A 16,831-nucleotide genomic window follows, 5' to 3' on the forward strand; every position below is an offset into this window, starting at 1 on the left:
GAGAGACTGCATTATTTTTCACCAAGAAAAGTTGCCATAAGCTTTTCGTTGATTCTACGGGCAGCCCTCAACTTACCACAGTTCATTTGGTGACCGTCCGAAGTTACAACGGCATTGAAAAAAAACGACGTGACTATTTCCCCCACTTTCCCCCTGGGCTCGTGATCAAAATTCAGACGCTCGGCAACTGACTCACTTTTATGACGGTTGCAGAGACTTGGGGTCATGGGACCACCTTTTGTGAACTTCTGACAAGGAAAGTCAATGGGGAAGCCAGGTTCAATTAACATCCATGTTACTAACTTAATAACCACAGTGATTCACTTAACAAAACTGTGGCAAGGCAGGTCGTAAAATGGGGCTGAATTCACTGAACAAATGTCTCGCTTAGCAACGAAAATGTTGGGCTCAATTTTGGTTATAAGTCGAGGACGAGCTGTACTGAAAACCCAGAGCAGCTACCAACTTCAGTTCACACACACTGGCTGTCTGCACATATACCCAAGACTCTTCATAACCTCTGTGGGAGGAACCAAATTTTTTTTAATGAAGGGGTGGTGTTAAAAGCTCTGGAGGAAGTACTGCTGCAGGATAACTCCTCCTTTTTCCATAGCTCTTGGAAGAGTCCTTCCATCGACCACCAATTACAGGATATGCTATGAGCAAGAGGGGGAGTCAACCGGATCAGTAGGCTTCCTCCACACTGCAGCAAGCAAAATAGTGTAAGAGCAATTAAAAGTAGAAGCCGTTTCTTTCTCTTCAACCATAAGTCTGTGGTTCCTAGGGTGACATATTTTGAGACTGCTTCAGGAATGTTCCATGACAAAAACTCCGAATATTCGCACCCACCTCCAATGACCCTACGTTCCCAATTGAGAATAAACCGTTTTACCTTTGGTACTGATCCCTCTCAGATCAGTAATTTTCATTAGCATACGGGGAAACATGTGAGGCTTGTTGGGCCGACGTCGGCGCGCATAAATCTTCAGGGCTTCCAACAATGGTTCCTGCAGATTATCTACTTTTTCCGGCTCTTCCAGGTCCATTCGATCTATGGGGAAAAGAAAGACCGTGGTGTGTTTGTTCTGCTGCTTTTGAACAATCTAGATTGCTTGTGACTGTTTCACAGCATACACGGAATGCCAGTTTTCATCTCCAGATGAGCACTCTTAATCCTTGTGGATTGCGGGACAAAAATAATAATAATAGAAAAACAATTAGGCAGTAGGAAGCCTCTTAGATAGGGTTTTTGCTTGACCAGGCTTCACTTCAACCGTTCACTGTCGTTTACGTGCTATTTTTACATTACATGCTATTTTTTCCCCCTCCCCTTTCATAAGAGGGAATGGGATCTTAGTATCGCGTCAGGGAAATATTAAATAAATAAGAGCAGGCTTTTATGCTCCATTTAGTCCACGAGGAGAGAAACTGGGTGGATGATTTCTCCAGGGGACAGAAAAATTCTCCAACCCATTTTCAAAGGCAGACTTCTGCAGATGAATGGTAGCACTGCTGCTGTAAACATCTTATGGGAGGACTTCTTAGTAATGTCTTCCCCAGAGACTAGATTGAAGGTCATTGAAGGTAAGGTAGAAGTGACTGTATAATAAAACACAGCGTATTCACATGCGGGCCCGCACAACACTTCACCACTACATCTTTCAAAACGTATCTGTTCATGACCTTCACCCAAGAAATAATTTCTAAAGCAAATTCTCTGTCATTTAAGATAAATGAAACCTGAAAGAACACAACTCTGTTTATGCAATCATACATATAGATTGGTTTGTCTAGGGTACATAACTTACCTTCCTCCTACTTTTAATTTAGAAATTATTTCATTTTAATTGCTACTAATCTTTAGACTTTACAGTGGTCCACTCCTATGTCTGTGGAGATTCTCACTCATCCAGGTCATGGTTGTCCCAAAGGTGCTTTTTTTTCAAGAGGCAACTGGACTTTCTGGGTTTTTTTCTTTGAAGACGTTTCGCTTCTCATCCAAGAAGCTTCTTCAGCGCTGACTGGATGGTGGGGAGAGTCAAAGCGAAGTGTCTTCAAAGAAAAACCAGAAAGTCCAGTTGCCTCTTGAAAAAGCACCTTTGGATCCACTCCAATGTTTTTCCTACAGATCTATGGTGATTCTCCAGGATATACTTTGTGCCATGTGATTTAATTTTCTCCTCTGTAGAATTTGATACTGTGACTGGCTGATAGTTAGGAGAGATTAATTGAAAAGCAGTCTCCTCAGCAAATGCCCTTAAAAGTTATGGGGCGTGTCTGTGTGTAAACAGAAGGTTCCTGTTTTCCCCAATTGCAAGAGTAGGACATCATTCTCTCCACCTCGCACTTGTTGCATTGCCTTCCGGCTGCCTATGAAGAAAAGAAGCTGACCACAGCTGAAGTCTCTGTCCCTCTTCTGAAGTTCCCCGGGGGAAGTTCAGAGCACCCTTCTCCAAAGTGAAGTTTCCATTTGATCCAAGCCGGTAAGGAAAAGACGAGGGATGCGGGAGCTGCGCTTGAGGCATTACCTCCACAGATGAGGCAGATCGCGCTGAGCAGGCCTGTCTCGGTGTCATCCATTTCGAGGGGAAGCAATTGCCCGGCAAAGGCAAAAACCAAGTCAGTGAGGGGCCCAAAGCCAGCATTATGCATCTGGGTGCGGTTCAAGGTCAGCCCATCTGAAAAGGTCATGGTGTCTTGTTCTGGAGTGTAGCGGACACAAATACGGAGCATCTGCGGAGGGTGGAGAGGACAGAAATAAAGTCACCGGAGAAACATATTCTAGGGGAGACCAACCTTGTTTCCCTACTACCCTCTTTTGTTTATTTCTGGTACTCCTATAATATCCCATAAAGAAACTCTTTGGGTTCCATACATGTTTTGAAACATTTTCATCGTGCAAAATGCAGTTTCCTGAGAACATCAGCCTTTCCAATAAACGTTGGCCTTTCCTCCTACAATTATATGTTTGGAAAATGCCCAGCGAAACCTCAGTAACCAAAGCTGAGCAAATATTCTTGTCCTCAAAAAAAAGAAAACTGCAGAGGGAAAGAGCTTTTCGTGTTTCTGCCTGGCTCTTCCCAGCATTCACAGATGCATGAATTATTCAAGTACGGGTTTTAATGTGCATCACTTAGACACACTACTACTTTGGGGATCACCTTTGAACCTTGGTCTTCAAAAAAAGAAAAAAAATCCTGTTGCTCTGCTTAAGGATGAACGTATACCCACTCTATCTCTATGCAGGCCATTCCCTCCCTCAAGCTCTACAGGTCTCTGTCCCTCACCAGGATGTCCAAGCATGCTGCCTTCAGCAAAGTAATCTGGTCAGCAATGGTCAGGGTGGTGAAGCCGGGTAGGCGTTTGGCAAACTCTACTATCTTGATGATGCATTTGGTGGCCAGTTCGCTGAATTTGTCCCATAGCCCAAGGTCCAGCTGTATTCGGTGATCAGCACTGGAATTCTGGAAGAAAAGAGAAGTCAGTCGTTACAGTTGCTTTGTCGTTCTCCACACCTCACATCCTTCTCTGGGGACAAACACAAGACAATGTTACTCCAGAAGTCAGCATTCCTGTTCTGCCCCTCCAAGTGGTCTCCTCCAGCTTAGCGGCTACAAGTAGCTTGGGAATGCAATTCCCCGGATTTCCATTATGGATAAGAATTATGGGAGTTGCAGTCCCAAGATGCAGCCAACAGGCTGTGTCCTGTGTTGGAAAATGCTGTTGAGATCATGAACACTGCAGAAGCTGGTTTTAGTCTTCAAAGAGAACAAAGATATATATTTTTCCCCCTTAACTCTATGGGTATTTTTCTCTGTTGTCTTCCCCATCCTTTTCTCCCCTTCCATTTACCTTTCTTCTTAAAAATAATAACTCTAAACCATCCATAGCAACAAGAGTGTTGAAGAAAAGTGATCGTATTACCTTTGCTACTAACTGAGCAAATTGACAAAGCAAATGACAAGGCGTGCATTTAAGTCTAACTCATGAGAAGATTTAAGAATACGGGATGGGAATACGGCGATCCTCTAGTTATTGGACTACAATCCTAGTGCTGCTTTTCACTGCTGGCTGGACTGACGGGAGTTCACATCTTAGCCATCCAGAGGGTCGCAGCGGCCCCATCGCTGGATCAGTATATTCTCGCTTAATTGTAATATCTACCATTAATAGCCTGAGAGAATTGGACTACTATGTTCTGTTGCAGAATTCCTCCTCCAGTCATGTTAGCTCAGGAATTCTGGGAGTTGAAGTCCACAAGTCTTAAAGCTGTCAAGTTTGAAGACCCTTGTTCTGTTGTGTCCTGTATTCTCTTAACCAGGTTGCTTGAAGTAAAAGTGTTATGTGTTGAAGGGAAGAAGCTTTAATTATAGATGGTTTTGCATGGAGTGGAATGTTGGTTACTGAAAAAGCTATGAAGAAAACAAAGAATTCATGAAAATAAGTGGCATTTTTAGCATTTGGTTCAACACTGAGCAGGGACAAAGACAAGGCTCTGTAATGTTTCCTCTGTTGTTTAATGGATTTATGGATAAATGTATAAGGAATTGTGATGGACAAATAAGAACTGAATGGGGATATAATTGTATTTTTTAATGCAGATGATGCCATATTTTGGTGTGAACTATAATGATTGAACTTTGGACAGTTTGTATGATGTTATGAGAAGTATAGCTCTGAAAATCAATCCGTCAGAGATGAAGGTAATTTATGTGTGAAGGAAAAAATGCAACGAATGATAGCAAGTTACGTATATGGTATATATGGCAAAAACCTAGAACAAGCAGATGAATTCATGTACCTTAGTGAAGTTTTTGGTAAAGACAGAAAAATCGATGTAGAACTTTTAAGTGTAAATATAGAGGAAAGGTGATAGCATGTCATCTGTTGTGAGAAATAAATGTTCTGTGACAATGAGAATGGCTATGTATAGTAATTTAACAGAACTTTATTTAATGAATTTGAACCAAAGGACCAATTTTACATTTGAATTTCACTATGAAAATAATGCATAAGTACATTATTTCTGTGATTTGTTTGATATTTTTTGTCATTTGCATGTATAATTACACAAATTATTTTATGCAAATGGAATGCAACATTACTTGTGTAAATTATGCATTATACACACATCAATCACATAAATTTGGATTTAACAGACACTCAGATTTAGCAGACATTATTTCCCTTTAAAAGGTTTATTCAACTGAGGCTTTATTATTACCAGTATATACGGCTATATTTTGCCTACTTTTATTATATGGGAGACTAGGCCCTGTCAGGAGAAAATAAAAAGGAAGTGAGGACTCTAAGAAGTGTGTGTTGAAACAAGAAACAATAAGGTTAATAATAAATTAATATTAAATGAATGTAATTTGAATACAAAAGCGAGAGACCAGTATGAAAGAAGTACCTTGAGGTAGCTTGTAACAAAAAGGGAGCAATATAGACGAAATTGCAAAAATAAGATTATGAAGGGAGCAAAACAGCTTGAGAGGAAAAGAAAGTGAAAAAGTTGTCTGAATGGACTGAGGATTCTTTAAAAGAGAACCTGAGAATTTATGGTCATACATACGCATCCCATCATGCTTTTAATTTATTTGACTTGTTATTTCTTAATCTTTTTGTATGTTCTGCATAACATTGCTTATCCTGAAAGGGATCAGCATGATGGGATGGGTATATATGTATAGATTATTGATTAATCTTGGACAAATAAGAAATAGTGCTTTATCTTTGGATGTGGTTTCCCTTTTTCCTCTTGCCTTGCTACTCTGACCATTGTCCTATATCCATAGCTGCCTTTTATCAAGTTTTAAACTAACTAGAGTTAAAATTAACAGGTTTGTTCAGATTTTTGATGACAAAGCATGTTGTGGTGGTGTAAGACAGAGCTTCCAAATTCCAAATTTGGAAGATTCCAAATTCCTCCTTGTGGCTTAGCAGAGGATGGGGAAGAAAACACACAACCCAGGAGGTTTTAATTTTGTGGTTTAGCTCACCAGCATAATGTGCTGTGAAACAAAACATTAAGTCCCACAACTCAGACGTGACTCTGTGGGTTCAGCCGAGGCTAGAAGTACCCAGGGGCTTCTAATGCGCCCTGCACTTTAGAGCGATTACATTCTCAGAAGGGTAGGTTACAGTCATTACCGTGGTATATTTGCCCAACTGGCAAAGAGATGGGAAGGTTTCCTGATGAGCTTTGCTGACCTTCTGGATGAGCTCTTCCATTTCAGGAGTCATTTCATAGCTATCTACCACCACTTCCTCTTTCACATCTTTTTTCTTCTTATTGCGGTCATTTCTCACAGCTGAAAGAGGAGAGAGAGAGAGCAAAAGTGATGGAAAAGGATATTTTTAATTGACCATAATATCAATTTCCTTCAAGGGAAGCCTTTCATTTATATCTTGAGAAAAAGACCATGGAGGATCACGGCTGAAATGTTACCATTGACTTAGGCAATACAATAGAAATGGAAATAATATAGGATAGACTCTAAGACAGGGGTCTCCAATCCCTGGGCTGTGGACCAGTACCGATCCCTGACCCATTGGGAAACCGGGCCGTGCAAACAGCGGACGAGGGCACGAAGCTTCATTTGTGCATGCGCAGGAGCTAGGTTGCACATGCAAAACCATTCCCTCTCTGCCACCGCTGCTGCTGTCAGTTCGTGAAGATTAGGGGGCCACCGCTCTAAGATCTCTCTTCCCCGGGAGACAGAGTACAATCCTACAATCCAGATCCTCCACCTCTTTTAAGGAGATGTAAAAAGCAGAAGAAAGGCAACCCAGAGTACTCTGTGGCTGCTTTGAACTTCAATTCCCATCAGATCCAGCCAGCAGAGTCATATTGGCAAAGATTTGTGGGAGCCATAATCCAAAACATCTGGAGGGCACAAAGTGGCCTGTTCCTTCTGCAAAATATCTTCAGACGGTTTGCCAACTCTTTGTTTTTTCCTCCTACAGACGGACCTTCTCTCTTAAGCCTCAACTGCTGTATTGCTTTGTTTAGAATTATCATATCAGGGCTGTAAAAAAAATAAAAATAAAAACCCGGGGAACTGCTAAATGGCAAGAAAGGGTGAGAGACAATGAAGACAGCTGATAGGTTGAACCTCTAAAGGAACAGGCAGACAGCTGCACTTAAATGTACTCGGCTTGTCTTTCTGATGACAGAAAAGAATAACAGCATCAAATTGGTTCCTCTGACTGCTGAGCCTGAATCTGCTGTGGTTACAAGGGTGGCAACTGTTGCTTCCCTTATGGTATTAATAAAACAACTTTCCTTTCGAGGAGCAGGAAAACAACCCTTAATCACTTTTCCTAATATGGGACAGAGTGGATGTGGGCAAGTATGGGTGCATGGTCTGGAATGGTATGCTCAGCCACCTGTCAAGATTGCCCGGCAGGTACAGGGTGCGGGGAGGGGTGTCTGCCTGGCTATTTCTGGAAAAACAAATTCCTAGACAGTGTTGAGAAACTGGCCCAGAAAAGATTACAGGAGGGAGCAGGAGGGAACGACTGACAAGCTAACTCCATCCTCAACTTATAGAAATGGTGGTGTTGGCGATGAGTCCAGTTCTGCCTTTCTGGAAAAGAAAACCTGGATATAGCCTGTGGATGCACTTAGATCAGTGGTTCTCAACCTGTGGGTCACAACCCCTTTGGGGGTCGAACGACCCTTTCACGGGGGTCTCCTGAGATTTATCGGAAAACACATATTTTCGATGGTCTTAGGAACCGAGCCATAATTTTATGGTTGGGGGTCACCATAACACGAGGGGGGGGGGGGGGGGGGGGGGGGGGGGGGGGGGGGGGTGGGGGGGGGGGGGGGGGGGGGGGGGGGGGGGGGGGGGGGGGGGGGGGGGGCCAACTTGTCAAGCCAATTCACTGTGGGACAATGTAACAATTCTATTTAATTATTTAAAATGATTTTTTTAAAAATCAATTTTTGCCATTCACATTTTATTCTGTTTCTCCTTTTGCGTCTTTTCTTTAATGATTTCTGTTCTGCCATTTCTTTGAAGTTAGTGTAACTCTCGTCCCGCAGTGAGTTATCATGTGGCAGAGATGGCCGTAACGAGTTGTTCTGTAATAAGTTGGCCGTGGCGAGTTGGCCGTGGTGAATTGTCATAGACCCTAAAGTGATGTCCGTCTCCACATCCCCAATAATAAAAACAGCATGAAGCCCAACCACCAAAACCCAAAGTCCTTTCTTCGCGCTATCACGGGAGAACCTATAATGTGCCTGGTTGTGATGGAATCAGCAACATCAAGAGCCCCGGTGGTGCAGTGGTAAGAACGCAGCATTGCAGGCTAATTCTGCTGACTGCCAAGCCTTTGATCCTGACCAGCTCAAGGTTGACTCCGTCTTCCATCCTTCTAAGGTTGGTAAAATAAGGACCCAGATTGTTGTTGGGGGCAATATGCTGACTCTGAAACCACTTAGAGTGGGCTGTAAAAGCACTCTGAAGCAGTATATATAAGTCTAAGTGCTATTGCTATCAAGTGGCAGAATATGGTTCCTTCTTTCTAGTTTAAAGAAACCTTCTGGGGAGCACAGAATTAATGAAAAGTATCGACCCTGTTTTTGTTTTTTTAAACCCAAGTCTAAGTGTCTTTCAAAAGAGCATCAAGTTCCTGTTTGATAGGAGCCACAAATAAGATCTGATAGACACTTTGAAACATGCCAATCAAGCACTCTGTGGGCAAATGCCCCTCCCAACGTCAAACTTCTTGATTCTTTTTCAGGCCTGGCCAAAATGGCCATGGAGGTCAGCCTCCATCAACTGGATGAGGAAGAGCCTGCAAAGGGAGGCTGTGGGAGGGTTGCCATTCTTGGCACTGCCAACAAACATAGCAGCCTACACAGGTGAATAGAAGCTGGGCCCATCCCTCCCCATCAGCAACTCTTTCATGGAGGAAGCAGGCCAGAGCACATCCATCTCAAAAACTGTGTCAGGAGAAGAGGAAAAACACTTCTTTAAAACTGGAACGGCTAGGCTGGAAATGAGACAAAAACAACTCGATGAGGGAATGCCACTAAAAAAAAAAAAGACCCAGTTACCAGCAGATGTTCATGCCTTGGGTAGGGTGGTATGAGAGTAAACAAACTGAGGTATGCTCTCTATTCTCCACCCAAAAGTATTATTGTACTCTATACCACCTCAGACTATTTGTCCATCAAGCAGCAGTTCTCCAGGATTTCGACCAGATAATCTTTCCCATGACCTCTCTGAGCCTTTTTTTTGAAACTGGAGAGCTCAGGAATTTAAACTGGGATTGTCCGCATCCAAACAGCTCTGCCCAAAAGCAGCAGTCCTTCATGTCAAGACTTCTAGTCGCTTTACCACCCTCCCAGTTTTGCTTTGACCCTTGGTCAGAGTGCCTATCAATTACCCCATGCCATGTTCTTTTCTTTCTCTTTTTCAGCCTAATCATGGGTTTGAGATTCCAAATTCCACACCTCTGTCATCTCCCTAACCTCAGTCTAAGCCATGCAGTAAATTCTGCAATCCCCCCAAAAACATGATCACAGAATTGTTCTCAGAATGGTGCTCAGTCAGAAGTAAACCAGAAGGACCAACTAAAGGGCTGGATAGAGAGCCATGGGGATGTTGAAGAGGTTGGGAAAGGAGGATGGGTAGGATTTCTGTACCTCACTTCATCCAAGAAATAGAGCTGTTGCTTTCTCCAGTGTGGAGCAATATAGCCAAGGTCAGAGTTTCTCCAATGGCAAGACAAAACTCATCTTTGATCATGTGAATCCACCGACTGAACAACATTCATTAAAAATAACCTGCAAAGTTCTTGATTTCTCCTTACCTTACACATAGCATATTCCACGTCTGCAGACTCAAGCAAGAAAAATCCAACCTTAAGTAGCATCCTACAAGTAGGAGTTTCAGGGCATTCTGTGCTTTGTGGCAAGAGGTTCCACTGGGTAATGGCAAATACTGAGTAATGTTGTCAAGCTCAAATGGGTTGGGGACCCTCAACAAGCCCTCCCTAGAAGAATATGTGGGACGTGCCAAATGAAATAGCTGAGATGATCCTGCAGGTACATGTAACCCAAACTATGTGGGCATTAAAGATAACCAGCACTTTGAATGAGGCCCAGGAACAAATCAATAACCTATACTGTAACTATAGCGCCAGTCTTACCTGACTCTATCTTCTATCAATGCCTAGTAGAAGAGCCACTGCACTTAGAGTCAATTAAAGTACATGATTTGTCTTCAGAGGTAGTCCAGAAAAAATAACTTTGAGGAACAGGCGGAAGAGCCACAACCAAAACAACAATCTGATAAAAGAAATCTGATTCCGGCACAGAAAAATTGAAAAAAAAATGTCTCTGAGAAGATCCTCTCCAGTTCTCACAAAGAGAAAGGGAGGGTGGAGATCAGTATATTTAGTCTTGCAACATTTTGTTAACCTTTTACTGTAATAAAGATAATATTAGCATTCATAATTTTGGTCCTAGTTGACATCCTATTACTCAAATATGTTGGAGGGAGAAAAGTGTACTACATACACTGTTTTGAACTTCCATACAAAAGTCGGGATATAAAATCACACCAATAAATCCAATTAGTAATCAAATCACCAGCCTACGATGGGCAAAGCCTACTCAGACATTTCTCTAACAGGAATCATAAGTCTAGGAGGAACCCAAATTGTGGGTGTACTCCTTTGCGAGGAGTGGGGCGTGTGATCCCATTTATTCTTGGCAAATAACAAGGAGTAGTATCCATCTTACAGTATTTCATCTGAGCTTGCTTTGACCGCTCCACGCACTGAGTCAGATTTTTTTTTTTTAACCTAGCCATAATACTCAAGAATTGGAATTTGATTGAAGCAGAATCAGGTAGAACTGTTCTCATGATTTAAAAAAAAAACATTGCTTTTGCTGATTAAGCATAGTTACTTTAACGATCATTGAAGCCACTTACATCTGAATGGCCGAGTTAACGCAATTTACAATTTGCTTAATTAGATTAACCATTTTGGGGGATTTGCACACTACAAAAAAAATCACTAACTATAAAAGCTGGGTTCACACATCACAAAATCTAATCAGGATAAGATTAACCATGCTGAGGATGCTTTAGAAATACAGCGTTTAGATATGTAAGAGCTCTGGTTAAGCATACCATGTGAACACAATGGTATGATGAGTGTTTGCTTAGAAATTGCCTCAGGTTCCATCATGCAAAAATAGTGAGGGATACCTAAAATAAACACTCTCTGGTGATCATTTTAAACTTACCTCTCCCACACTGCTGGAGAGGAAAGAGAAAGAGAACAACAAACACAAATTAAGTGAAACCTGTAATTGGGAAACTGATAGTAATTACTAATTGTCCAGAAGGCATAGCAAATATCCCAAATGGCATAAGAGCCTTGCGACGTCTGGGTTTAGACTCTACCTGCATTTTACCAAAACTGTTCAGAATTATTTGAAATACTTCCAAGTTATTAACTACTTGGAAATATTTCACCTCTTCTATTATATTTGAATCAGATATTGGTTTTTTTTATAGAAAGAGTTGATAATGGGGGAAGGTTTATGTTGCAACCTCAATGCCACTGACGGAGCAAGAGGCAAAGAGACTTAACTAATCTACTCTTTGTGCTACTTTTAAAAATACGAATCAAATTATTAAACAGCATTGTAGAGGACAGTCCCATTGCCCCCACAGCGCACGATGCCCTAGGAATAAGTCTTATAAGTCTTAAAGTCCCTAGGAATAAGTCTCATAAATGAAACAGGGCTTGCATTTGAATAAAAACAGATAGGAATATATTCTTTGCCACTCTTTTGGTTTGTTTCCGTGCACAGTTTTGGGAAGGGCAGGGATTTTAATCCAATTTCTGCAGGGATACAAGCTGTTTTAAAAGGGCATTTAAAGGCACGGTGGTCATGGGAATACTTTCCTTGTCCAGGAAGGCAATAAAAGCAGCCATTTGTCCAGTATCTACGGCTCCCCCAATAAACTGGGTTTCGGGGTGTTAAAAGGGGGGCAGTTTCTGTGTCGCTCTCCCTGCTAGCTGCAAAATCTCAAAAGGAAGCCTGGATTTGGCGCCCTCTGGAAAAGGCATCCAAGAGAGGGCCCCAAGAGGGCTTCTCCTGCGTTGGCACGTAGGGCTGTTTGGCCCTCTCCTCCCTGCCTCTTCTCAGCCGGGGCACCCTCCTTCCCCGCCTTCTGAATCCTGCCAGCGCTCCTTCCTCACTGAGAGCCCTGGGTTGCATGTGCACTCTCGTCGGCCTGAGCCTTCTCAGGCTGTCCTTCCTGTTCACCCCTGGATAAAGCGCCAGGGATCTGGGAACAGGATACGCCAATCGGCAGGATATACACTTATAGCCGCAGTCAGCACAATGCTGCGGGGGGGAGGCTGCCAGCTCAGGCAAACTGGAGGGGTTTTTTTTGCATGCAGACAACACTACTCCACAGCTCTCCCCCCAATCTCTCCCCCCAGCTAGTCTTCTCTCTCTCTCTCTCCCCCCTCCCTCCCCCTCTTTTTAACAAAAGGTGTGGCGGCCACACGTTTTCAGAGAATGCAGTCTAGCTTAGCAGGGAGCTGTGTCCCATCCCGTGGTCCCAAGCCCCATTTGAGCCCTAGATGGGATACAGAGGGAAAGGGGGAAAGGCCTGAGCTGGCTCAGATCCCTTCGGGCATCCGTTTCCTGTCTCTGCAGTGACAACCCATCGGGATAACATTCTTCTTCATAGTTTCCCCACCCTTGACACCACGCTCCCCTGGCCCCATCCTCTCTCTCTCTCTCTCTCTCCCCCCTTTTTAAAGTGACAGGCCCTCGGAAATAAATCACCAGGTTTTGAGACCTAGACGTTCCTAATTAGGGGCTCTTAAAGAGGCAGTGATTAATGTGAGTCCTGACTAAGGCCAGGGCAAAGACGTGCCTAAGCAGTTGGGAGTAAAAGCAACAGCCGCTGAGAGGCACTCTGTCTCTGAAAAGGCTGGTCACCCGGGTGTTTGACAGCCCTCTTAAAGGGGCAGCAAAGCACTCCAATTCAGCCTCCAAGGTTTGTTGCTCGTTTGTTTGTGGCTCTTCCATGATTTTTTTTTGGGGTGGTGGTGGTGGTGGGAGGTCATTATTTCCCCCACATCCAATCCCTGCTCCCTAACCATTACAGAATATCAATAGGGGTTGTTGCTTTCTTAGCTCCTCCCACCCTATCCAGAGGGGGGAAATTATCATCATCAACTATTGTTTCTGAAAATCCACATGTGTCTTTTCAGTTTGCAGCATTTCTGTTCAAGGGAAAATCCATTTGAAAGCAATGCCATAGAAGAAAAACGTTATGGAGAAACCAGATACAAAAAGCAGATGGCTTGATCGGGAGGAACCAAAGATCCCTGGGAAAGATTTGTGGGAATTCTCTTAGGTGCGTCTGGATGGCTGGATCGCGCCAACATGGCTTTGCTCATAAGCATAAAAAAATTGGGTGCCCTATGCATTGTGAGTAAAGCAATGCCGGCCAGCAGCGCAACTTGCAGGAGAATGAGATGCAGGAGAAATTCTTTAAAATAATGTGATTTTAGACCTCAGAATATATGGAATAAATGTGCACCTCTGATCACATCTGTATATGTGTGCACTTAGATATGGTTTGCTGTTTGGACACGCTTGTGTCTGTCATATTGTGTTAAATAGTTTATGTCCATGTCCTGAAGGAACGTAAAAAATCTGCTTAGGTACTATCAATAAACATTTAAATGAATATTCATGAAACATCTACAACAGGGACATATGAAGCAATTAAGTAGTATGTTCCCTGTTCAGATAGTCTTCAAATGATAACAGTATATTTAGTGACTGTTCAAAGTTCAAGCATTACTGGGGGAAAAATGGACTTATGACCATTTTTCACACTTATGACCTTGCAGCTTCTGCATGGTCCCATGATCAAAATTCACATGCTTGGCTAACTGACTCACATTTATGACAGTTGCAGGGTCCCAGATGCACTTAACAACCATGCGACTGACTTAACAAGTGTGGTGATTCGCTTAACAACTATGGCAAGAATAGTCATATAATGGGGCAAAAATCACTTAACAATTCTTTCGCTTAGCAACAGAAATTTGGGGCTCAACTGTGATCCCAGGTCAAGGACTAACCTATCCTAACCTTTAGGTTTACAAAACAGATGTGTGGCCAGGTCAAGTAATGCATAGCGATTGCTCTAAGGCAGCTGTTTCTCAACCTTTAAGACGTGTGGACTTCAACTCCCAGAATTCTCCAGCCAACTGGAGAATTCTGGGAGTTGAAGTCCACAGGTCTTAAAGTCACCAAGATTGAGAAACTCTGCTCTAAAAATCCACATTCGCTCTGCTTTTCTTTTCCTTTGTTGATCAGTCCCAGTCTGCTTTGCTATTATTTATGGTCTCCCAATCTGCAAGTTTCCAACTGGCATCTGATAGTCATGGTAGCAATAGCAATTAGACTTATATACTGCTTCACAATGCTTTACAGCCCTCTCTAAGTGGTTTACAGAGTCTACATCTTGCCCCCAACAATCTGGGTCTTCATTTTTCCCATTTCAGAAGGATGGAAAGCTGAGTCAACCTCCAGCCGATGAGACTTGAACTGCTGAACTGCTGGCAGCCAACAATCAGCAAAAGTAACCTGCAGTCCTGTATTCTAACTACTGCGCCGCCACAGCTCTATAGTTAGGAAAATGAACGATGGATTGGAGAAACCACTGGTCTGAGGAACAGCAGCAGTTTAACTTTCTATCATTCTATCTATAGAGCCGTAATGGTGCAGTGGTTAGAATGCAGTATTGCAGGCTACTTCTGTCGATTGCTGGCTGCCAGCAGTTCAGCAGTTTGATTCTGACTGCCTCAAGGTTGACTCAGTCTTCCACCTTTCCGAGGTTGGTAAAATGAGGACCCAGATTGTTGGGGGCAATAGGCTGACTCTATAAAATGCTTAGAGAGGGCTGTAAAGCACTGCAAAGGGGTATAAAGGTCTAAACGTTATTGCTATTGCTATCTTCATTTCTTCTATGTCCTATTTAAGTACCGACATGTTCCTGTTGCTTCCCTTTTAAGCTTTTAGATCCCCCTTTAAAAAACCATTTCTTTCGCAACTAGAAACATGCAGTAGCTTTATAATGAAGGAAGGTGAATATATATGTCCCAGGATAATGTTGCAGGATCCAATCTGGGTTGGTCACTGGGACCAAAGGTTTTTTTCTTCAAGATTTTTGACTCATGCTAGAGCCCATCTTCAGCTTTATATTTCCAGGGTTGTTGCTTGCATTTAGCCTTGCTATATCTCACTTTCAGGATTTTTCCAGCTCACACCTACATTGTGTACACCACAGTGATATTTAACAGGGGTAATCCCCTTGGCATTAGCTTTGTACCAACCCCAAGAAGTTATAAAGCAGCCTTTCCCAAACTGGCTGGTTCTTGGTAGTTTTGCAAATACTGAGATTTGATGTTTTACAGATAGGGAGGTTACAAGATCCTATAAAAGGGATCTGCCATTCAAACTCTGACAGAAAGACTCACCTTCTTTGGACATGCCAACCTCAAAGCACTTCTGTAGGCGACAATACTGGCAGCGATTGCGAGTAACCTTGCTAATCTGACAGTTCTTGTCTCGGTGGCAGGTATAGACCATGTTTTTCTGAATACTTCGACGAAAGAAGCCCTAAAAATCATAGAGAGAAGAGTTACAAGTGAGCAGGAGGATTTAAATGGAAGGCTGGCATGGACGCAGTTTCCAGCAATGTTCTCAAGGAAGACTCTTTCCTAATTCACAGAGTCCTAAATCACGGCTTGCTTTAAGCACGTTCGGATGAACGAACTGAATGCAGTTCCTTACAATCTATTAAAATGTAAACATGATTTATCTACCATAATGACTGCATTCATTATGCTCTCTCCCCAAATCAAGCCACATTCAGGTTTAGCCCAACAGGAGCAACCAATCACTGTTCTGCTTGGGGACACCCATTTACAGAAGTTTATTTTGTGCAAGATAAAGGCATCCTCTGGATATTCTGAACTACAATGCGCACAAGGCCTTTTATTTGGCCTGGCTCATTGGAACTTTGGAATGTTGTAATTCAGTAACTCTTGAAAGGACATCTTGTTTCTTACCAACAAAGTCTTATGGTCCGCGAGTTGATTAAATCTTGGGATGCATTATGATCTACAACAATGCAACCAGCTGTCTCCTGGTAGGCCAGATTATTAGCCATTCTTGCTTAGTGCTGTCTTCTCCCACATGCATCACCTCCACAACACGCTCAGGCAGGAGAAACCTCTGCTAGGGTGTGGTGCTACATGGCCCTTTTTATAAGACAGCAATTTCATTGATTCAGGTCCTTCCATATACTTCATAATGCAACTCCCTTGGCCCCAATTAGAATTAATAAATACTGGCGTTCATGAGCAATTGTAGACCAAAGTTTTTGAACAGCACTGGGTTCCTGAGCACTGATGTAGGAGCTAAAAAGCATGAATCCAGGAAGTTCAGAATCCAAATATTTCTTTAACTATGGCACATAATTGGATGAGTTTAGGCAAGCTACATTCCCTTGGATCTATCTGCAGTACTGGGATGATCATACTACATGGCCTGTTTTAGAGAAGCACTACCAAATGTTACTGAAATAATATTACAGAATATTAGAGATGCTAATTATTATGATCCTAGCCATACTTGGAAACTGATCAGTGCAAACTTTTCCAACAATAACAAGGCAAATATAATTATCCTGTTCCAGTGTCAGTACTAGACCACCACTGTAATGTAGTAGTTAAAGCATTAGACTGGAAACATGGA

General features: G+C 42.7%; 1 protein-coding gene across 3 annotated transcripts in view; it reads right to left on the bottom strand.

Moving 5' to 3' along the window:
- The window catches only part of RARG (retinoic acid receptor gamma), a 139,378-nt gene that overhangs the window by 2,374 nt on the left and 120,173 nt on the right, over positions 1-16,831 (bottom strand). For all 3 annotated transcript variants that reach the window (XM_087925397.1, XM_087925398.1, XM_026713749.2), the window contains 5 exons: positions 15,550-15,691; positions 6,154-6,314; positions 3,288-3,464; positions 2,529-2,733; positions 893-1,051 (listed from right to left, as the gene is read on the bottom strand). In XM_087925397.1, coding sequence (XP_087781523.1) covers positions 893-1,051; positions 2,529-2,733; positions 3,288-3,464; positions 6,154-6,314; positions 15,550-15,691 — 844 coding nt within the window. The remainder of the gene's footprint in view (positions 1-892; positions 1,052-2,528; positions 2,734-3,287; positions 3,465-6,153; positions 6,315-15,549; positions 15,692-16,831) is intronic.

Source organism: Pseudonaja textilis, chromosome 2, assembly GCF_049901715.1.
Source record: "Pseudonaja textilis isolate UNSWEBS1 chromosome 2, rPseTex1.2, whole genome shotgun sequence".
NCBI classification, from domain to species: domain Eukaryota; kingdom Metazoa; phylum Chordata; class Lepidosauria; order Squamata; family Elapidae; genus Pseudonaja; species Pseudonaja textilis.